General features: G+C 42.9%; 1 protein-coding gene across 1 annotated transcript in view; it reads right to left on the bottom strand.

Moving 5' to 3' along the window:
• Positions 1–23,351, bottom strand: part of nr5a2 (nuclear receptor subfamily 5, group A, member 2) — a 73,026-nt gene that overhangs the window by 7,524 nt on the left and 42,151 nt on the right. Inside the window, exon 6 of the mRNA XM_050054896.1 lies at positions 18,496–18,643. Coding sequence (XP_049910853.1) covers positions 18,496–18,643 — 148 coding nt within the window. The remainder of the gene's footprint in view (positions 1–18,495; positions 18,644–23,351) is intronic.

The raw sequence follows: 23,351 nt of genomic DNA, 5'->3' as shown, positions 1-23,351 counted from the left end.
TCACATGTAAGTGTGTGTGTATGTGTGTGTGTTTTCCTCTACAGGAGGCTCAGCTTCCCTCATCTATCTATGCTTGCCAGCAAACAAGTTTCCCTTCTCCCCGGAGCTCTCAGCTTCCTTGTTTTCCTCCAAGTCCCATTTGGGGAATTCCCTTTCTCAGATACGAGGCCTCCACGTTAGAGACGGGTAAAAATACGGGGGTGGGGGGTAAACTGGAGTTGTATGCTCCTTAACATTTAATGGGGGGTTCTTTGAGACTTGATACACCAAAGGCTAAAAGGATAACTGGCATCATACAGTAACTATCCTATCACAGGGTAGAAGAGGAGCACGTTTCAGCTGAGGTTTGATTTCTTATAATGATGTCTTGAACTACAGACAAACACTGCTACATGTTGCAAGACTGTTTGGGGGTTAAGACAGGGATATACTCACAAAACACTGCAGTAGTGCATATGACTGGGCAAAAATTGTTTATTACGGCTTTTTTGAATTGGAATAGCACACATTTTAGACAGTGAGAAAGGTGTAGGGCCTAGAGGTTTTAGATGCTGCTTGACTAGCCAACAAGCACTTAGGTTGGAGCATATAATGTCCTTTAAGCTAATTTATTATTGTGTGTGTACCGTTGTTCGCATTTATACTTGTGCGGTGGTATGTCTGTGCCATTCTGCAATTACGCCTCCAAAACACTAGTTGGTGTTAGGGTTTCTATCCCTTTGTGTTGAGTTTCTGTGAGGTGCTGTAAAGTTTGATTGACTCCAAACACACCTAAAACACATAAAACATGGCTTTATAGCAACAATGTTAAACACAAGTAAAAGGTTTGGCTCCATTATAACTCGTAAAGTTCACAAACACAACAATTGTCATTTACTCAACATGTTTTCTCCACAAATACAACATGCTAACATTATTAACATAACCCTATGACAACTTACATTGCAAAAATTAGCCTTGTGGCTAGCAATATAGCCTTATAGCCTTATATGAGGCCAGGATGAATTACGTACAAGACTTAAAATGCTTTTTTTGTGGAGGCTTTATTGTCTTAAAAATTCATTGTTTCTTATCTGTGAAATTAAAGTAAATACAAGCTTTGTTTCCACCATGGGAAATGGCCTTCAGCTTACAATAATAAACAGGAGGTCTGCGCCTACGTGACCTGCCGTTACATGTTTTTCGGAGGTGCACGCAATGATGGGTTGAGGCTTGGATTAATGGAAATCATCTCTTCCTTCCTTTTAATTATTTTTTGGAATTCTTGTTTTCATGTGACAGGAGTCTATTTCATTTTATTATAATATTCTACAACATTCTTTATATCTGCAAATAAAACATACCCAACACATGCCCCTTGGTGGACAGTTTCATCTGAGCCTATAGAGAACCTGTTGGCCACATCTAATTTCAAATCGTCTTTTCTTGTGCATCTAATGAAGTGAAAGGATCTCAGGAAGCATCCTTTACACTTATTAGCTTTTTACTCATTTAACAAAGGCCTCATTAAGCCCTGAACAGTGACCCTTCATCTTGAAAACTGACCCTTTATTTCACCAGCACAGAGCAATATACCATAGCTACATGCCCTCAAGCTAACATAGAGCCCAATGTCCAGAGGCAAAGTATCCTCTGCGCTAACAATGCATAATAACAACTGTCTCACAGTTCCTGAAAACAGGCCACCAGTGGGGACTGCCTAGTGTCAGCATGTCAGAATAAAGCATGAAGGCTCAATTTGCCCGCCGACTCATCAAACCCTCCCTTTAGCCACTCAGGGGGCCAAACGCCATGCGGCTATGAAAGAGAATTACGCAGGTATGGTCCAGTTGGGGATATATTAAGTCAAACCTAAACCTCCTCCGACAACATTGCTATTGTTGTTAAGCTAAACAGGTAGCGGCTGGTTCAGTTCTGTCGCCCAAGGACGGGTCGGCGGGCTCGGAGGGGCGATGGAGAGAGGTCGAGAGATATTGAGAGGAAGGGAAAAGTGCCTTAGGTCCGATAAAATAAACAAGAGAAACGCCGCTCCAAGCAGGAAGGAGACAAGCTCTCTCATTGACTATGCTGGCTGGGAGGTGCTGGGGGTTTATCCGGAGGTGAAGGGGAAAACAAATTTACATCCTCTATCAGTTGGTCCGATCTGTGGCTGTGTTATTATGGACTTTGAGGGCTTTAACAGATGGGCACAGCCAGGGAGGATATTATCAGCGGGAATAAGTATTAAAGGGATAGTCCAGAGTTTTTGACTCTACTTTTTTCTTTAACATATAAAGGTAAAGTGGTCAATAACACAAAAATAGTCATTATTCATATAATTATAATTACTATAATTGTTTTGTTTTTTTGAAGATATGTGTTGCGGCTTAAAATATTTTTGTCAACTGGCCCCATTTGCTGCTGTTTATTTCTCAGAGCTGCAGACTCACTGGGATAAAAATCATATTTCTGGGGAGTAAAAAAAAAATCACATTGTCTCAGCGTTATGAAAATCCATTTGCCAGAGGGATACTAAGAGATTTGAATCAGCAATGAACCTGTGGTCCCTCTAGTCCCCCCCTCCACCCACCTCTTATTGCCCTGTCTTAAGTCCCCCTGGAGGTGGAACCAAATGCCTCTCAATGAGCCGACCTCGGACCGTGGAGTGCACCCACAGGTCCCTGCTCTCACCTTGCTAATGCCATCTGGATTGTAAAGACAGTTAGCCCCCACCACCACCCACCACCACCACCATAACAGCTCCCAGTCATGTACTGTAGCTATTCGCCGCTAATGACGCTAACACTTGACTGACAGGCTCAAATCTGGACAACTATCCACACAAAAAAAGTCGGTGTTTGGTGTAATCTCAGCAAATGATTTATGCAGCAGTGAAATATATATATAATAAAAGAATGAATTAGAAATCAATTTAGCTGTACCTGTGAGGTGACTCTTCAAGCTCCTCTGGACTTCACCCCACCCCCCCTCCCCTCCACCCCCTCCCTACTGACACGCACTCACACTTCATTTGTACCTGTCAGCAGCAGCAGAAGCAGGCGCAGCATATAATGTGTGTGTGTTGTTGCTGTCTCTTTCTATCAATGCATGCGTGTGAACCTCGTTTACATTCAGTGCACTTTTGCACCCCTTGGCTAATTACACACAGGGTTTGTTTGGTGGTGGAGGGAAAGTGTGGGGAGTGGAGGGGCATGTCAACCTTTCTTGTTTATGATAAAGTGACAGAAAATCATTGGGGGGTCAAGTACCCCCCTCGAACCCTCCACCGCCCCGAAAACTCCTGCAGCAGTACAGAAGGTGCCTGGTGTGGGAAGCCTCCCCTTTAATGAGACCATTAAAGGGCCCGTCTCCCCGTCAATAGATTTCTCTCATTCTTTCTCTGACAAATTTGAATTAATAATTCAGTGCCAAGCGCCTGGGGATGTATATTTTCAGCATGAAGGACAGTTAATCCATAGCGTCATTTTTCCCCCCTCTCTCTCACTCTTTCCTCTCCTCTCCTGCACTCTCTCGTTTTACATCTACCCCAGTCTCTCCCTCCTCCTTTGCTTCGTTCTCATTTGATGATGGAAGCCAGCAGGTAGAGTGCGAACTAAAAAAAAAGAGAGAGTGTGATGCATGTTTCCCACACCTTCTTTTAACTTCTTTGTTCTCTGTGTGATTTTCGTCCCCTGTCATGTGACAAGTGGAGTCAACTTAAGTGCAAATTGGGGGGTTTAATTTATTCGAAAGTATCGGATGGTGGTGGCTGTTCTCTCCTCCCCCCCTCAGGGCTAATGTAAGATGACATGTTTGCACACATGACATGTTTGCACACTGCCTCTCAAAGCTGGACTTGATTTAGAGAGCTGGGGTTTTACTGGATTTTTCTACTGTGCCAAATGTGAGGACTTTCAAATGCACAATTCAAGGAAATGAGAGGAAATGAGTCATTTGGAGGATAAACCACAAAGACACTTGTTTAATATGAAAAGATATTGTGGAGCGTGTTTGTCAGTGAATGTTTGTGTTCTGCGCCCACTGTGGTTTGAGATTTTTAGCAATTTTATTGGAAGAATTTTAAGAGACAAAATGGGCCTGTTTCGCTGTGTGCTCTTAAGTCCTCCATTACACATGACGCACTTTCCAACTGTAAAAGTAAAGATCCTGAATGTGAATGAATCCCTGAGGATTCATGTGATGGTAACTTGACCAGTTAGAAAAGAAACCAACTCATGCCCAAACTGTTTAACAGAAGAAAAGGATGATGATGAAGAAGAGGTATGTTAATAATCCCTCTTTGGAAAATTCAGCTTTTTCATTAAACAGCTGGAAAAATGAACCCCTGCATGCCCCTCCAAGACAACTTGGTATGAACTAAAGTATCACTGATATTATGGGAGTTGTTTACTTTTTGAAAGAGCAAATGTTTGTGATGCTGACTACCCCTTGATTTTCTTTTATCAGCTCTTTGGGCAGTTGTTAGGCTTTATATTACGGTTGTTGAGTTTGCTGTCAAACTCAGACATCACATTGCATTGTTAGAATTTACAGGCTTACAGTGTCTTGCCAACAGTAGCTATGGATATCAGTGCCAGGTGGCACTAAAGTACAACTTTATGCTCTGATGCGGCTTGCCCAGGCCAAGAGCTGGCACGACAAATGTCTGGCAGTGCCCGTGAATATTCCTTTACATTACACAACATTATTTTCTGATGATACATGCGTGAAGAAAAGGTTGAATGATTAATGCCCTCTTGTGCTTTAACACATGTTAGCTCCCTGACCCTTGTTTCTAACATTTGCCAGCAGCTCTAAAGGTTTCCATTGCGCTATGTTGTCTTTTCTCCTTCTTTAATGCAATACAAGAAATAGCTTTGCTTAGCATGTGTGTGTCTTTGTGCGTAAGGACTCGAAGGGCTTTGTTGCTTAAAATATCCTTCAGGACAAGAATGGGAAGACAAGAAGAGCTTCAATGGTTCAGAAGAGGGGGTCACAGAGAGGGTTGGGGCCCAACGTACAGTAGAGAAACAGAGAGAGAGTTAGAAAGGGTGAGAGAACAAGAGACAGCGAGCCAGAGCACCTGTTGGATCATCTGTGCTTTAAAACATTTAATCACTGTCTCTGGTTACGCGCGAACACATGCCACAGCATGCACACACACACACACACGTCACCTTAAAGCTCCGCTGTTCTCTGGCCTGACAGAAGTATCCCGTAACCACATTGTCCAAAGACATGCATGCACACAGAAGCTCAAAGAGCAAAGGGAAGAGGGTGTATAATCTTATAGCAGCCACCTGACTACCATATAGCTTACCAGCGCATGCCTTTGCACTGTAGACATTCACACAGGAACACAATGGCTGACGACCCACATGCCGGGCAGTGTTGTGATGCCACTGAGCTCCATTTGTGATATCAGGGCGGTAGGTGAATGTGGAGGATTATTTTTACTTCTCCTCTAATCGTCAGAGTTTTTTTTCACATGTAGGCTCACACGCAAAGTCAGTCAAATGAAATCTTTAAACTACAATGTGAGGAATTAAGTTTCAAATGACTCATCATCCGTTTTATCTTGCTCAGCCATTACACCTCTGAGTCCATTTCACACCTTTGTCTTTTACATTGTGCATATAGTAATGATTGTCCAATGAGTAACACTAATGACACATCATGAGCTATGGCGGCCATAAATGTCTTGTCGTAAAGATTTGTCTTTACTGCTTAAATGACAGTCACAGCAGCACTAATACTGTAGCTCTTACTGAGGCATTGCTAGAAGGAATGAAGCCATTCACATTTACAACTTAATAAATGATTGACAAGGTGGGTGTGTAAAGCTGGGGCTTCATCTAATTGCAGTTGTATTTTTGAACATTTGACCTGCAATACACTTAAAGACTGAGGGGCCACACCACTATCCTTCAGCTAGATCCTACGGTGTGTATGTTTACATGAGTGTTACATGTGTACATGTGTTACATCACTGTGTATATCTACTTCATATATTGTATCTGTGCTTGTGCGTGTATAGTAAATGTCCTTACGTGTGTGTGTGTATATGTGTGTCGGTGAGGTGAAGGCTTCCCAGAGTGCATGAGTGCAAGAAAAGGAAAGAAAAAGCAACCAAGGAAGAGTGACTGCTGGTTAAGAGAGCTCCACGGGGAGGGTTGTGTAACTCTTTGCTGCCGTTTGTATGTAATGTTTAAGTAAGGTCGAGGCAGGCAGTCTGATCAATACGCTGCATGACTGTGGCAGTTGTTCTTTCCCTGCTGGCACACACACATACACACACAAACACAGTCCTCATCTTGCAGCATTGTTGTAAATCAACCCAGTCGCCAGTTGGCATTGTACGTTTCTGCAAACCACGGATATGTAAGATTTGTACATTCTTATATGTTGAAACTTTACATTTTAACATTTGGTTATGTTTGGGCACATAAACCACATGGTTATGGTTAGGGAAAGATGACATTTTGGCTAAAAATACCTGGTTTTGGTGCCGCAATCATGGCTGGAAATGCTGCATTGTTTCGTAAAAAACAGCCAATTTTGTTGTTTGTTGGTGTCGAACAGTGGTCTGCAGCTTTGCAGCCATCTCACCTGGATCTCAAGGCATCCACCATCCCCTCCTCCTCTTGATGACAAAGTCAGCTCATATACATGTACCTACAACTACGTTACTTTAGAAACATTGATATGATACGTATGAAACATACGAATCTAGCATACTTCCTCTAGTGACTGGGCTGGTTGTAAATCTACAGCTTGTAAGTGAAACATTGATGCTGTTTTGATTGCTAGAATCAGCTCAGATTTGTTGACAGTTTGTCTTTCTCAGTTTACAATACTCTTGAGATCACGTTTATTTGGGGTTTAGAAAGTGTGTCTGGCGTGTTATATGTTATTAATAGTATTGTTATACAGAGAGTTTAAAGCAAATTGGATCAGTGAGACAACAGTAAGGTGTGAAATTAAATCAGTCCTCTAAACAAATTATTAAGCTGCATGAAATCACAGCCGGGGAGTAGGTGGTCTCCAGTCAACAAATCATTCAAATCAAGAGTGGGACTTTCTGCAGCACTCCAATGTATGCACAATTTGTTCTCTGAGTCTGTTTTCCTCGACTAATGTGAGCCTGTTCTCCGCAGGGCCCCAGGTAGCCCAGGCCTGTCCTCCCTACCCCAAACAGTCATCCCTCAGCCTCTAATTGGAGAGGAGTAGCAACCTAGCTAGCACAGCGCTGGGACCCGAGTTGCGGCCACTGAGAATGCATTAGCATTAGCATTGCAGCGGACCGGCCTGTACATAATGATAACCTCAAGCTCTGGCCACTGGGAGCAGCCCCTGTTCGCACACACACACACACACACACATGCACACCGCTACACACTCCCAGCCCCCGTCTTCCCCTGTACACGCAGTCACGTAAACAAGCAAGTGTAATGCAACCCCAGCGGTGGGCTGCTCGACGATCGGGGGGAGGAGGGGGGGAAAAAATCTGTTGCTGCCGTTCGGCTGAAAAGTGTGTGTAATGAACTTGAGTTCCATTGATCGGGACTGAGAGTACAGGACCGGGGGCTGTTTGTCCCAGAAGGGCTGCCGTACCGCTGCTCGGTAGCCCCTCATAAATGTTTGAGAGGCCTCAGCCGCTCTAGATCCACGCTACCTGGGTTACAGCGCACACACATCCAGGTTGATACTGATGATGGATGGATGGCTGGTTGGTGGTGGTGGTTGAAGGGGATCGATCATTATTTTAGCTTGATGACATTTAGGTTGTGTACTGTATGTGTGATTTTGTGGACTACAGGTGTGTTGATGGCGGCGTTCGATTAGATTCAAGAAAAGTGTAGATGTTTGGCACGATAAGTTTTAAATAAAACCTCCCCTGCCCATCTTACATTCGAACTTTTAAGTCTCTGTTCAGGTGCAGAGACGGATATTTGCAAGCATGTGCTAATTTGTTTAGCAAGATGTACTTTCCTATGCTCTGCCCCTAAGCTCTTAGGCCCTCAACCACCCCATGAAAGCTCCTATATGCTGTACACAGGATTAATATCACTGCAGATATCACTTAGAAAACACCTGACGTGCCGGGCGGACCATCTGCGCCTCCTTTTGACTGCTAAGTACCAACTGGCGGGAGGTCCTCTGCGTTATGCAGCCGGTAATAAAAGTTGAACATTGATTTTCTGTAGCAGCTTGTAACTGTTAATGTTGAGACATCAATAGCAAAAGCAAAGCGCTGGTGCCTTAATAGGAGACCGAGAATGTGGAGGGCGCGAGCAGAGGCTGACTCTAAATCACAGAATCTATCCCTGCCGATCGATAGGACAGTAACTGCAAGTGTCCCTCTGCTTTCCTAATGTTTTATAATAAACTGACAGCCTGTAATAAGGCCAAGGGAGAGGGAGAATGAGAGGGAGGGAGGAGAGGAGAGATGGAGGGCAACAGTTTCTCCATAGCTTGCCTGTCTTAAATCACCCCACAAGGGAGTGCAGGAGAGGAGCAGAGGAGGAGGTAGAGGGTGGAAAAGGGTTTTTTCTTTGGCGAAAAAAACTTTTACAGGAGCATTTGTCTGGTTGTACTCATTGCTACGGTAGTTAGTGAGTATATTGATGGAGGGGAGGAGAAGTTTAGGGGATTTGTGCTGTATTGCTTGGGTGGGGCAGTGAGTTAAAGTGTGTATTAAATCTTACTGCCACCGTACAGATGTCACCATATTCAAGTTGGAGCACAGGGCTGGGCTGCACGTGTCTAAAGAGATTATTACTTTTGGAACATTAGTGGTGGATGGTGAGAGAAGTTGCTACTGTATTACCACACTGTTGCTGGAGCGCTCTCTTGTGATTAAGTCAGCCTGGTCTCACAACCACAGCCTCAAAATACGCTGCTTGTGTCTTCAACATCACTAAGACGTCAGGGTCATCGTGTGAGATGCACTGGGCTTCCAACAACTCCAATGTATACCCATCTGTATCATTATTAGAGATCAGAGTAACAGACGTAGTTAAAAGAGAGTTAATGTCTGCTAAGGGTGGTTGGAGAGGAGGTTAATGGGTCCAACAAACATCAGATTTTGACCCTGTAGGCTGGTGTTCAAGACCAACAGACAACAACATTAGTTGCAGTGTTGGTGTCCCTCAAAGCCGGGCGTTTTTTAGCGACACCCTGCTGGCTTCCCAGCTGCGTTTGTGGCACACAAAACCTGATTTTCTGGTGACATGGGTGATGCTTTTCTAACCATAATCAAGTAGTTTTGTTGCCTAAACCTACCTGCTGACCCTTTTTACTGCTGACTCCTTCTGTGTAAAGATTCGATGCAAATGGCTGCCCTTGTGTCATTTCAGTAACACCTGGGGCTTCTGCCGAAGTGGAAAAATAGTGGTCAACAAGTGAACAAGTGGGGATGAGATCACAACAGATAAAGTTGCATGATTTGGAATGAGATAACTTGTGCACTATGCTCAAACAAAAAAGTGTTGTTACTTAATTTTCTGGAGCATTTTTCTTAAGGTGACAGAGTTACAGTAAATACAAAAAAAGTGTATTTTATTACTGCATTTAAAATAAATAAATATATAAAAAGCACTTTTTGGTTCCACCTTGATACACTTGAGCCTTGAAAAAAACTATGAAACATTAATGTACCTCTTCATTCCACTGGGCCAAGATGCACATCGTACAAATGTCAAAACTTAGACAATTCAAGATTTTGGAGAGCCATACTGTGGTTTCACATTAAAGGTCTCTTTGGATTAGCCCATTGAAAATGAATAGGTCATATACGTGAGTAACTCTGTTAAAATAGGACTTTTCACCTACTACAGTATACCTGGCATGACTTGGGTTCTCAAGTCTATCTGTATTTATATATAAGACATTGACTATGTTTACATGCATACTAATTAACACCATTATTTCAAATACGACAATATTTTAAATTTTATGAGGGTCATGTAAAAGCATGTTCCATTTGGATATTCCAAACCTGTTCCTTACTCCGAATTTAGCATTTTCCAATTAAGATATGTGGGACATGTCGGTATTAACCCAGGTTTTAGGAGCATTCTTTTGACATTTTTACAATGCAAACGAAAACAAACCAACTCGCCAAAGGTGTACAGGGCTGGGGAAGAGATGCATGCCCAAAAGAAAAGCCCACATTTCTGGTCATAAGGAGCAAAACATAAATTTTAAACACAACAAAAGACTTGGATATCAACAGGTTTCGGGATATGCGCAAATACCGCAATGCCAACCTTGTCAAGAAGGTGGTTTAAATGAGGAATAAATGAGGAATGCTATGTTCACACGGCACCTGAAGCACCTCAAACCTCTTCCTCATATTTTCATGTGATTAAAGATATATGGACATGTTAATTGAAGTATTCACAGCTGCATGTAAACAGGTGGAATATTCATTTTCATTCGCCATGTACACAGCTTAGTAGGAATATTGTCTTGTTTTTGGAGTAAGGACAAAAATCAGAATATCTCATGCATGTAGCCATTGTGTCTCCAGTGTACTTTGGTTTACAGGAGTATTCAATCCTAGTGATTATGTTAGCATCTATAAGACTCATTCATACACTATGCTCTATATCTACCAGATCCCCATTATGATCAACAATAATGTGGCTTTTTTATCTTATCACTTATTTATCACTTAAGTGTGTAATACTGGGGTTGTGTCAATTTACAAATCCCCTTTTAAACAACCCTCCCCTTATTATGTTGCTTGGCTCTCTGATAACTGGCCTTGTTTGGAACTAGATAAAGAACAGTGTCAACATAATCACCATATAAATCCTTGAAAGAATGTGATAAGACTTAAAAAGAGAAGAAAAGACGACACGTTTGAGCTGTAAATTGGAGAGATACTTTGGAGATAATCTGGGAAATGTCGAAATCCATCTGAAAACGGTAACGTATCTCAGGGGAGATATAAGGGCTGAGGCTAAAGGGGGAGTCAGGTCAAGGGTGAGAGGCAGCAGTCCTCATCATCCCCGCCACCACCACCACCACCACCACAATTCACCGCAACTGCTGCTTAATGACAACAGCCTGCAGTATTGCCAGGTAATAGTGGCGGGCTGGAGACCTGGAGCTTTTATTGCTTGATAAAGTCTGAAAGCCTTTTAGGCAGCCTCATTACATGGAATTCCCTACAAAGTGGCGGCCGGCGTCAGGAGCCGACTGCACGCCATGTTAGATTTCTTAGGCTAAAATTGACAGAAAATAGGCGGAAGTATTAGGTTCATTGCTTTAGGGCACACTCCCACCTACTCCTGATGAGATGAAAGAAAAGTTGGGACACTCAAACATGATTATAGATGGGGTTGGCTTTTCTGCCGGGGACAAAGTTTGAGCAGATGTTTTTTTTTGTTTGTTTCCCGTGTCACAATGATGCCAGAAGGAAGCTGATGGGGGGTAAAAAGATTTGTTTGAAATATGTGAGTCCAATACTTCTCAATCAGCACGTGTTTGCCGAGCACTTTGCCAAGTTTCAAAACAGAGTGATGAAAAAGCACTAGATGCAGCCGCTTCGTGCATGGATTGCACTTTATGAACCTTATACATACATTTATAGTCTTAGCCTCACTGCAATCACAGCTACTGTATTTTCCATTACTGCTGTCATTGCACCAATCCAGTCACTGAGTCTGTAATTTGTGGGACACGCAAACATAAGTCAAGCATAGGGGCTGCTAGCCTGTATACACACAGACACACATGCTATGGAGTATGATTTGTGCCACATTTCATGCACATCCCTCGCACAGTATCTGGATATTTTCTTATGAACATTTAGTGTGGCAAAAATGACATCTGAATTGTAATACCTCACATGTGAAATTGCATATGAGCTAAAACATTTTGCATGAGAAATGTCTGCAAGCCACGTGTATCTAGTTCGAGTCTGCTGTCTTTACATGTGACTTTATCTAACATGAGTCCTAATGCGGGCCAAAGACAGCATGCACACTGTCCTCAGTCTCACTTTACACGTGTGATTTCTGCAGTTTCCTTAAGTTCCTGTAACTTATGAATACTTTTGTTTCTTTTATGGCTGGCTCCTGTGCTTACAGTAAGTTAAAGGTCATTTTAACTGTGTTCCTGTTGAGCAACCCTGCCTAAATTCTGGAAATACATGCTTTACTAGCTTATCCTGATGTTCCTGGTACATGTTGAGAGCAGGAAAAGATCATACGCACCCTAACAATACCTTCACGTATTGATCAGGTCAAAGGTACAGTTGATGACTCCATTCTGTTGACTTACAGCCCAGTAAAAAGCTTGGGTTCTACACAGCAAGCAGCACAAAAAAGGGGGGGGAAGTCCATATTATGTTGCTTTTAATTAAGTTGTAAAGCATTGTTCCGGTTGTATGCTCCATTATTTGGCCCCTAACTCGGTCTCAATGGGTGTAAATATTGAACCGTCGCCGCCTCTCGATGTTAATCAATCCCCGACCGAATTCTAAATGATTCGGTTCATTTCAGGAAATGAATATTTGCCAGGCTTTATGGGGGAGAGGGCGGGTGGTGTGCATGAATTAGCAGCTCCCTTGCTCGCTGGTCAGGGATCAGGGCATTGATTCTGAGCAGCCTCGGCTGTTGCTTAATTAGGACGTACCTGTCTGGGAATTACGTGGGTTTTTTTTCTCTCATTGTGTGGAGAGACAAATATGATAGAGAGAGAGAAAGAGAGAAGACTTGTCTTTTTTTCATCAAGGTTAATCACGTTTGCTGTGTTTGTGTTGTTGTCAGCAGATTGGTGTCTGACCTCGCGGTGCACAAAACCTGTCTTCAGTGTGTGGCGCACTAAACATGCTAATGAGAGACGCATCCCCTGCATAGGAGTATGGGGGTTGGAGAGATAAACGGAGAGGTGGGTTAAAGCAGTAAAGGTAAAGGTGAGGGATGGAGGGCGGGAGGGATGGATAGGTGGGTGTCTCTAAACTCTAACCTCAGAACCTGACTAATCACTTGACGGACAGCTAATGTGGTGCTGAGGCAGCTCTTGAATCACTCGCTGTCTTGGTTTCTTATGAGTGGACAACACCACTCGTCTCTGATCACTGACTTGGAATAATACTGACTTGTTGGTTTGACTTTTAAGCAGCATAACCAACAATTTTCAGGTTCCAACTGTTGGAAATATGGATTTTTTTTATCCATATTTTCTATCCATATGTTCTATTTTAAAGGCATATGAGAATTTTTTTTTTTATTTGTCATTGTTGTGGTCATTATTTGCTTTCTATGACATGTTTTGGATCAAATTTATTGAGAGAAAAATCATAAAAATTAATTAAAGATGAATATTATCATCAGCTGCAGCCTTAATTTCAAATAAACTGCTGAAATAGGCAGATTAAATAAACATGCATGACATTACGGATCAGTTTGTGGTCCCAGACTAGAGATAGAATCACTTACTTTGAATCTCTTTGCACTGACGATGACTTTATGATGATGATTTTACACCTAGTTTTTACGATGATGATTTTATACCCAGTAATTTTATTAACTTGTTATTGTACATTACTGCTTTCTTTGATTTAATGATGTCTGGATACATTGCTTTTTGTTTTTCGCTGTGTCTTCTAAGGTGTCCTTGAGGTGCCTAGTTTAAATAAAATGCATTTTTATTATTAGTAGTATTGTAATCCATAAAATGAAAGTATAGCTGTAGTTTTTGGCATGTTCTTACATTTAAAGCAACATAAGGGGAAACACTTGGACATAAACTTTACATAGTTAATACAACTACCAATGTGACGTCTTTAAATAAACCTCCGCTACAGAGGAATCAAACAAGGAGCCTAAACTCTCCACATTTTCGCAGCTTTTCCCCCGGCTTTGTTCTTTCTAAAGGCTTCAATATGGGAGCATTATTTAGGGCTATGTCCACAAATCTGCTCTCTCCGCTGGGAGCATTTACCACCCCGCGCTGGTCTGGCAGCTACTCTGGTTCTCCTCTCGGCTGACAAGGACTGGCAGCGCCTGTCTTACCCAATTACACCTGATGGGGTCTGACCTGTAGAGCTGGGTTAACTGGTTGCTGGCTGAACACTCTCTGACCTCTGTCACTGCATCTGCTTTGCCAGTATGGAAACTGTCTGTGTGGTGGAATGCATCAGGCATGCATCTGTATGATGTTTGGTGAAAGTTGATCATTGAAGCTCGTTATTTTTTTTGCAAATTTACTGTTTATGTGTGAGTGGGAAGCATTTTAGGAAGCACATGCCCCATAACTTTCTACTTAAACTGTACATTGCAGTTTGGAGTTAATTCCTCCTGAAGAGAGTATTTTTTTCCACTTTTTCTCAGCCTGAATTTGAACTTGTGACCCATTTTTCACCTCTGGGCTTTCACATCACCGGTCACATATATAACAACCTGTCAGTCTTTCTATTAGGTCTGTAAGCCTTTTAAAGGAAATCAAAGTCCCATTAACAGCGTTCTGACACCATACAACAACTAGTAGTAATCCTTTACTGAACTCTGACCCAGACAGCACTCTCTCTCTTCCTGCTGTTTTGCAGGTCTCTTGCTCAACACCCAATGCACACAATCATTGCTCACAGTCCCACCAACACTTAAGAGATCAATGCTCTGAGAGTGATAATCTCCTCCTTGATAGAGGGTGAAAGCCTTCACTTAAGACAGGCAAAGAGTGACAGGGGACAGAGGGAGAGCGATAGAAAGACAAGCACGCACACACACATCAGGACAAGTGTCTCCTCTCAGCCGAAGTGACATCTATATACCTGTCTTTATCGACAACTGACCTAACTAAGAGCTCTCCTGGCAGGGAGGAGGTGACCGATCCATCCACAGACAGATAGAGAGACGGTAGATGGAGGGAGAAATACTGAGAAAAATCAAGACACAAACAGAATCATAGGGACTGAAAAAGGCAGCGAAACAGAGGGAGAAATACCACCTCTTCCATGAGTCACAAGAGAGAATAGTTGTAGTAATGCTATTAGCAGTATAGGCGACACAACCATGTTGCCAATGCTTCTATAATTCTTGCTTTCAACAGAATATCTATGCATGCAGCTACAGTATGGTTTCAGATAGACTCCGACCTCGACGTGAAAGGTACCCTGGGTGTGTTGGTTAGGGTTAGGGTGCTGGGGCGTTGTGTCAAGTTCTGCCTGTTACATGCATTGTCTTCTTTCAAAATACACTTCCGTTCTCACAGGAAATTTACCATTTACATACAGTCTCTTTCAAAATAAAAGCACTACTTCAGTACAACAATGCAAATCGACGTTTTCTTTCCTCCAACAACTAACGCAGGTGGTTAGGTTTAGGCAACAAAAGCATGTGATTAGGTCTAGGAAAAAAGAACAGGGTTTGGCTTTACGGGATGCGAACACCGCTCTCCCAGGTGAAAGTCAGCGTTTGTTGGACCCACCCGTCCTAATCAGACTATTCCTGCCTTAACTTTCAATCTTGTCCTGCCATGTTTTCCCTTGACGGTGCAGAGTGCTGTGTATCATGCCAACGTTAAAGGATGGCTTTTTTCATCAGCGTCTGACGCTGCAAGTCCGGATTTTGACGACTTGGGAGTGACACTGGGTTGTAGAGAAAGATGATGGTTCCAGTCAATTTAGAGGTGAATGTTAGGTCTATGAGGATCCAGTCTTCTGCTACACACCCATCTAACACCCTGTTCTCCGCACCGTCCTAGGTAAAAGCACGCTACTACTTGCAATATCATAGTATGTTGGCATTGGACTTAAATTGTTTGGTGGGAATCATCAGCAAGAACATTTCTTATTATCATTTCTTATTCAATTCTTGGTGATACTGAGCTGAAGTGATAATTACAAGCCCCTTTTGAACAATAATCCAGCAATACTGCCACAAAGAAGGTCTGCCATTATGTAGAACCCATAAATGTCCGGATAGTACTGGCCAAGTGTTCCCGAGGCAAAAGAGGCATGTTGTAAGTTGTAACACAACAGCGTTGGGATCTAGTGCCATTTTAAACAGATGTCGATTTGACTCTGTTACTACCTTCACAACAGTGCCCCCCTCCATTCAGCATTTGTACTTGGAATAACATTCACACTTGGAACAGGCTGTATAACAAGGGCTACGGCAGCAATGATTAAAGTTGTAGTTGTGTTTATCGGCGTTGCATAAACCAGTGGTTTTCAAACTTTTGTGTCCAAGGCACACCAAAGGGCAAGCCAGAATCTCAAGGCACACCTGTAGTTATAGATGTGCACAATGGCTGCCAATCAGGACTTATGATGTGTCATACACTGTACGATTGGAGACAAATAGGTTCCCATTGAAGGTTTTTTAAAATTTGATTCAATTAAATTACTTTTTTCAGCTAGAGTTTGCCTCTTTATTAGGAAATGGGTGCGTGCAACATATTGATACAGTCAGTCAACTTCTTGTATGGGCCCAGTTGAATATTGCCATAATAACGTGTGGTTATCACAAAGTCACCATTTGAGAAGCACTAGTATAAACAGTAGCAATACCATTACTATTTCCTCAGACATTTAAGCAGGATCAGTGATACTAGGGTTAGTCACAGTAAGTAAGCACTAGCAGTACAGTAGAATAGTAGTTCCCAGTGTAAAACTTTTATCATAATGAATACACCCTGTTAACATTGGCCCCAGCTGAGAGCACAGTGACCAGTGTTAGAGATGAAATGAAGCTAATAAAGAGGGAGAGTGAATCCTTTAGTTCGGCAGTGAGTGCAGAGCTACTTTCATGCCTCATTTGACTACAATCCTTATTAATTGGCTCTGCTTGTGGTTCAAAAGCAGCTGTGTGCATACACACAGATGCGTGAAGGCACACCTGCACACATTATGCACTCTCCCCTCAGGTAAATGTATGCATCTCAGCCTCACGTGTCTGTTCAGCTGTACGAGATATTAATCAGATCAGTTCTAAATCTCCCGGCTTTACATTGCACAAGTCCCTCCTCATCACCCCCCCCGCCCAACTCCTCCAACGCTGATCCCCTCAGCCAGCTCTACAGCGTCTGTGTCGGGCTTCTTTCGCGGGGAGGCCTGAACAGGCACTGCCGGGGGCGATACACATCCCTCAGGTGAGCCTTTCATTATGGATGATGTTTCTGCCAAATTATTTAGACCCTGAGCCCCAGCAACACCCCTGCCCCATGAAAAACCCCACACAAACAAATGCATGCATGCACACAGACATACACACTCCAAAGCCCCACTGCAATCCACCCCATCCATCCCCCTTTGCTGTACCACACCACTAACACAAACATTAATCCTGCCTGATCACCTCGCTGTGTGTGTGTGTGTGTGTGTGTGTGCGCGTGCTTTTGCCTAGCAGTTCATTAGTCCCTCTTTCTTTGTTTAGAGAAGGTAAAGAAGTGAAAGCATGACCCTAGTGGATTACAGGTGGATGGAGGGAGGGGTAGCTAAGGATGAACAGAATATTCATCATATGTATGCCACTGCTGCACTCAGTGCCATGGAGGGGCCAGGTTGAGCGAAGCTACCTTGACATCATTGGCTTCAGTAATGTAGGATGTTAAAATAGGATTGGTCAGGTGTGTGTGTGTGTGTGTGTGTGTGTGTGTGTATTCCTCTGAGGCCATTTGCTGAAGACTTGTTAGGAAAGAGACAGAGATGACAGTCTCCTGGCAGTGTCTGACCTCGGCTTAGAGAGTGGAGAGCAGCTTTGGGATCTGAGTGCGCACACGCATGCACCCGCACACATACGCACACACACATTGTACCCCTTCTCCTCGTCCCTTAACTCATTTGGCTACTTATCCCTCCACTTTCCCCCCCGTCCAAAATCCCAAGCTCCCTCTCTCTCTCTTCCCAGCCTCAGCTCCCTCCCACCTGTCCATCCCAAATACTTCACGGTACCTGCTTCCCACCAATTCCCACTCCCTCTTCCGCTTCATCATCTTCCCATCTCCCTCTTCTCATCATTTCCTTTCCTCCCTTCTCCCCTCTTCAGTTGACCCCCAGCTCCTTTACTTCCTCTCTGACCCACCACAGCTAAAAAAAGAGAGTGAAAACTTAAAAAAAAATCCTCTTTAAACTTATTTTAAAAATCACTCCTTTCCCCTTATTAGTCCTCATCCTCACTGTCTTGTGCACTTTTTCTCATCCCACCAGCTCTGCTCACAGCTTGTTCCAGTTGTGTGTAAAAGCCTGCCTTCTTCCTTTTTCTGTTGGAAGAGGACCACACTTCCTCTCATTCCTTCCTCCTTCACTTTCTTTTTTCCCCCCTTCCAGACCACTGGTCCCTGCCTTCCTACCCTCCTTCTTCCTCTCCTCCCCCTCCTTCCTCTCATCTCCAGACCCTCCCTCTCTTCCGTTTCTTACTTCAACTTCCTTTCTTACCCATCCTTCCTGCCTCTCTCTGTCACCTGCTATCCCCTACTCCTACCTCAGCAGCAGCAACATATTCGAGGGGCCAGGAACAACAACAACATCTTCCCGCTTCAGCGCTTTCAAAGACTCACCCAGGCTGAATAGGACCAGGAACTTGAGGCAGACAAACTCCCGTTGGTCCAGCTGCAGGGAGCGTAGCTTGGCCACCAGCTCCTGGGCATGACTCAACAGGTTGTTGAGGGTGGCTCCCGCCTGTGACGCAATCACTGCATAGTCCACCTGGAATAAGCAGGGAGAGAGGGATGTAAAGAGATGCTCTGATGGCTGAAAAAACATGGATTAAAGGCACCCTGTGGAGTTTTTCTTTGACTCATGGATGTTAAAATTGAATATCCAGATTGCTATAGCTTCTTAGCCAGCTAAATAAATAACTCAGCATGTTTAGATGCAGCAGACTTAATAGATATTAGCCTCTTCTCTTACTTTTGGGCCTTTTGTCTGACTTTGGATTTTTGTTAGTCTTTTGGTTGCTTATCTCTGCCCATTACATGGTTATCTTAACCAGTAAATCCAAAACCCTACTGTGCAAAAATGATTGGCAACTTTACAACACACGACTGTACCCTGCACACATCACCACCATGAGCTTCATGTATTGATTTTTTTCATCCCAGTACCTGCTCTACTGCGCTCTCAACACAGAGTCAAAAGCTTTGGTCTGTCTGTCAGAGTGTGAGACAGTGGTGGACGTGTAAGAGAAGCTGCGGGGAATGGGTTTTTGCAGTTTAACAGTTTTTTATGACAACATGCTGTGGGCGTATGGAGAGAGCATGGGAGTTCACCTCCAACTGAGTAGACCTGCCAGATTTGACTTTCTCTTCTCTCTGTGCTCCGCTATACAGCAAGGAAACCAATGCATGAGACACGACAAAAGATAGATAGATAGATAGATAGATAGATAGATAGATAGATAGATAGACTTCCAATAAACCCATTTTTCTTGGGTCTGACCCATCTGTCCACACACACACACAAACACATTCCTTTCACACTCCTTTCCGGGCGCATATTTGCAGCCGCAGCACATTTGTCTCGACAGCACACACACACACACACACACAGTCCTTAGCTGCCACTCAAAGCAAGCAGGACCATATTAAATTTTTATATTTATTGACAATTCATTACCATAATTGACTGTGCTAGGGTTTTCAGGGTAAGGTAGATGTCGGCGTGCGCAGTTCCTAAAGCTCAGGGAGGCAGAGGGTCCCTGCGAGCCCCCATTTGCAATTAAAAACACCCCTGGATTTGGAATTTATTTATCGTGTAAATAGGATGATTGGAGCCTGTTTTTCATCTGTCTGAAGAAAGGAAGGGTCGGAGTAAAGTAAACGTTAACAATACATCATGTTTTCTCCTCTCTCCCGTGTCCTCCTCTTTCCTTTCTCTTCTACCGCACTACTGTACCTCTCTCCCGATTTATCCTTAACTCCTTTGTCCCTCTCTTTTTCGTTCTTCCTACATTCGAGACGGTTAAGAGTTATGACTCGGTGAAAAGCAGACACTGCCCCCCTTCCAAGGTGTCAATCAATTTACATAAAATCAACTGTGCATGAAATAACTTCATTGAAGGATTGGACTGTTGATGGTGATGCCTTGGGTTATTGCCTTCTAGCCTTAAGTAAAAAGAGAGAGGAAAAAACGCTATAATGTCACTATAGCAGACTTAGCACTAACCCTGGTGACCTGCGTATCAGTCAATCAATCAATACTACTTTATTATCCCTCCTGGAGAGACAGAGTAAATATATGAGTAAACCTTCGAATCTTAACCCATCATGAATACGATGAACAATCTTAGCAGAACATTAAAGATGGATATGGAAGGTGAGATGGGTTTGATGGGTAGAGGGCTTTGAAGTGCATGGAAGACGGGGATGGAAAATGTACCTTGTTTGAAAGCACAGATATCTACGGCCGGCCGAGGAACTTCTGTTTTTGCATTTTTCCTTCATTTGAATTTCATGTACACCAGGAGCGTTGTGCCATCAAAACATCAGGATTTTCATACTGAAAAACTCGCTTGCCAAGCTGTGGGGCCTTGCTTAATCATTCAACAGTTCAGTCCAATCTTTGTCATTTCATGTTTGCATTCGTGCAAGTTATGCAGTGCGTTTGATCCTGTGACAGGAAAAAGAATAAGCCTCCTTTCTTCCACGCAAAACTAAAAAAAAAAACCCAAAACACTCATGGCCATTCCTCACTGCTGTTGGTGACATGACGACATGCAGCAGTTCAGAGAAAGATGGAAAAATATGAAAAAGACAGAAATTAGCAAGCGAGGAATGTAAGGACGAGAGAAATAGACAGAAGACAAAAACTGAATGACAGGCTGTAACAGTAAATCTGCCGGTACCGTAGAGTTCTTTTCAAAGGGTAGTATGAGTGCAGCCAGTGACTGATGAAAGCAAAGAAGAGGCTTGATTCAAAGCGAAAGAGTAGAAACATCTGTCCAAATTTCCATTTGTACAAATCGTCTGTCCTTAAGTCACATTTTGTATAAAAAGAACTGAAAAATGTGTCAACATGAGGACATTCAAGATATTCCTGAAACAAACTTTATCAACTGAAACTTCTTTTACAATGTTACAGGCCTGATGTGCCTCGTTACTGAAACATGACAATGCACTCATCCCTTTTGTTACAGCACCTGTCTGTGTGGTTCAGCCACAGTCAGACAAGGACACAAATGCTGACACCCACAATAGCAAACGATAGACCAGGATGCAATGCAATGAGAACATACAAGGACTTTGTCTTAACAAGAAAATCTGTCCTATTTAATTTAGCGAAACATGACGTAGGAAATTATAAAGTTATTTAAAACTACATAGGGAAAATGAAAGAAATGTTTCTAAAAAAAAAAGTGAATTTCTTTACAAATAACTCACTGACCATGACAGGGCAACAGTGACAACCATAGAAGCTTTCACTATATTTTTTTTCCACACTTCTCATTGGGCTGCCCACTAATAGTTGACCAAACGATAGTCAACCAGAAAGGTCATGAGTTGGAAAGATTTCATTGGTTGCTTAGTTGCAGAAAACAAAAACAAAAAACAACAACAAACCTTGTCAAAATAAATCAAAACCTATATGACTGTACCATGTGGGAATTTAATTTGAAAGGACAGACACAGGAAGTGGCCACACTCAGCAGTCCGCCAGGAGTCACGTTACAAACCAATCACAGCCGATAAATATCGTTCTCCTCTTCCGTAAATATTCAGTCTGATAAATACAGAAAAGTTGATCATTTCAGTGCAGGGCTACCCAGAGCTTTACATCTGTCCCATGGACAATAGGCCTAAGATGCGGCATGTGTACCGCCCCTAATTTCCAGGGCTGGTACCTGCGGTTATTCCACAGACTAGTTAATAACATGTCGGGCAGGAAATCCAAAGTGTGGGATCATTTTGAGAAGGTGAAGGACGAACCCAAGGTGATATGTAAACTCATCTTCATTGGTCGACTACAAACATGACGTATCATCTGAAACATGGAAGTAGCTACATGCCCATTAGCCCACAGCGTCATTAACAGGCGGCTCGCTCAGTGTGTGACGTGCACTTGTAGATAAAATATAGGCCTATATTAATGAAGGTTCATTAGTATGGTTTTGTATTTCTCTGTAATGTAGCAGTGTTAACAATGTTACTTATTGAACTCAGACCATTGCGTGACCCCACTCAAAATATATAATTTAATAATCAAATTAATATCGTAAACATGCGGACGACTAGTTGACTACTGGCCCTGAATGACGACTATTGGTTGACTAGGAAAATTCTAGTCAGGGGTAGCCCTACTTAATACTTAATAATATCCCATGAATCAATATCATGAGCATATTGTAACAATTAAGTTACTAGCACATTAAAGACCAATGTGGCCAAGAACTACGTGGTATTTTGTCTCGCATAGTCATTATGTGATTGGTTATGTGTGTGTGTGTGTGTGTGTGTGTAGCATTTGCTTTGGGTAATGCTGCTACTATGTTCTAAATATCCCTGGTGTTATCGCTCTGCTGTCACCCCTGGCCAGGCAGAGAATAATAGGAAATAATGAACTGTTTCAGAGCCTCACACACACACACCCACTCACACACACACACATTTTCCCTATTGCCCCCAACACACACACACCAGCTGTTCATTAACCAAAGTATGCAAACGAAACTGCCGTCCTGCGCCTCCCCTGATTATCAGCCCCTCCTCCCCTTACTGCTCTCGTCTCCTCAAACTGCTCTCATCATCTCCTCCTCGATCCCTCCTCATTTCATCTCCTTCTCTTTCCCTTCATGTCACCTACCACCTTTATTTTCTCCTCCTGACCTCTCTAGTTTGCCCTTACTTATCTTCTGTCTCATTTTTGTCATTTGCTTCTTCTCCATGTTGTCTCTCTTCATGTCAGCACCTCCTTACCTTCTTCCCTTCGTCTGTATCACCACCTTCTTTTTCTCTTCTTCTCCTTCCTCACTCCTCTCTCCTTTTGCCTCATTCTTCTTTCGTCCTTCTTTTTTCTCAACAGACCTCTTTCTCTCTTTTCTCTCCTCTCATCCACGTTGTCCGGTTCTCTGTCCTCCATCTCTGCTCTGATTTCCTCCTTTTCACTCCCTGTCTTTACTCCTTCGTCCCTTTAACCTTTGCCTCAATCAGTTTCTATCACCCCTACTTCTCTCCTCTCCATTCTTTCCCTTTCCTCCTACCCTTATTGTGCATACTACTTTATCTCTGTCCTCCTACCTTATTTCACCCACTCTCCACCACCTGTTACCCCAATACGTCTCCTTCTCTTTGGCTCTTCCTCTGTCCTTTTCTGTCTTTTTTCTCTTCACCTGTTCATGTGCATATTGTCATGATGGACTTAAAGGAGCTGTATGCAACATTCAGAATATCAATATGGCAGCAAACAACTACGTAAAGCT

Source organism: Epinephelus moara, chromosome 10 (genome assembly GCF_006386435.1).
Source record: "Epinephelus moara isolate mb chromosome 10, YSFRI_EMoa_1.0, whole genome shotgun sequence".
Lineage (NCBI taxonomy): Eukaryota > Metazoa > Chordata > Actinopteri > Perciformes > Serranidae > Epinephelus > Epinephelus moara.
The sequence above is the reverse complement of the archived record's forward strand: the minus strand, read 5'-3'. Positions and strand labels throughout refer to the sequence as shown.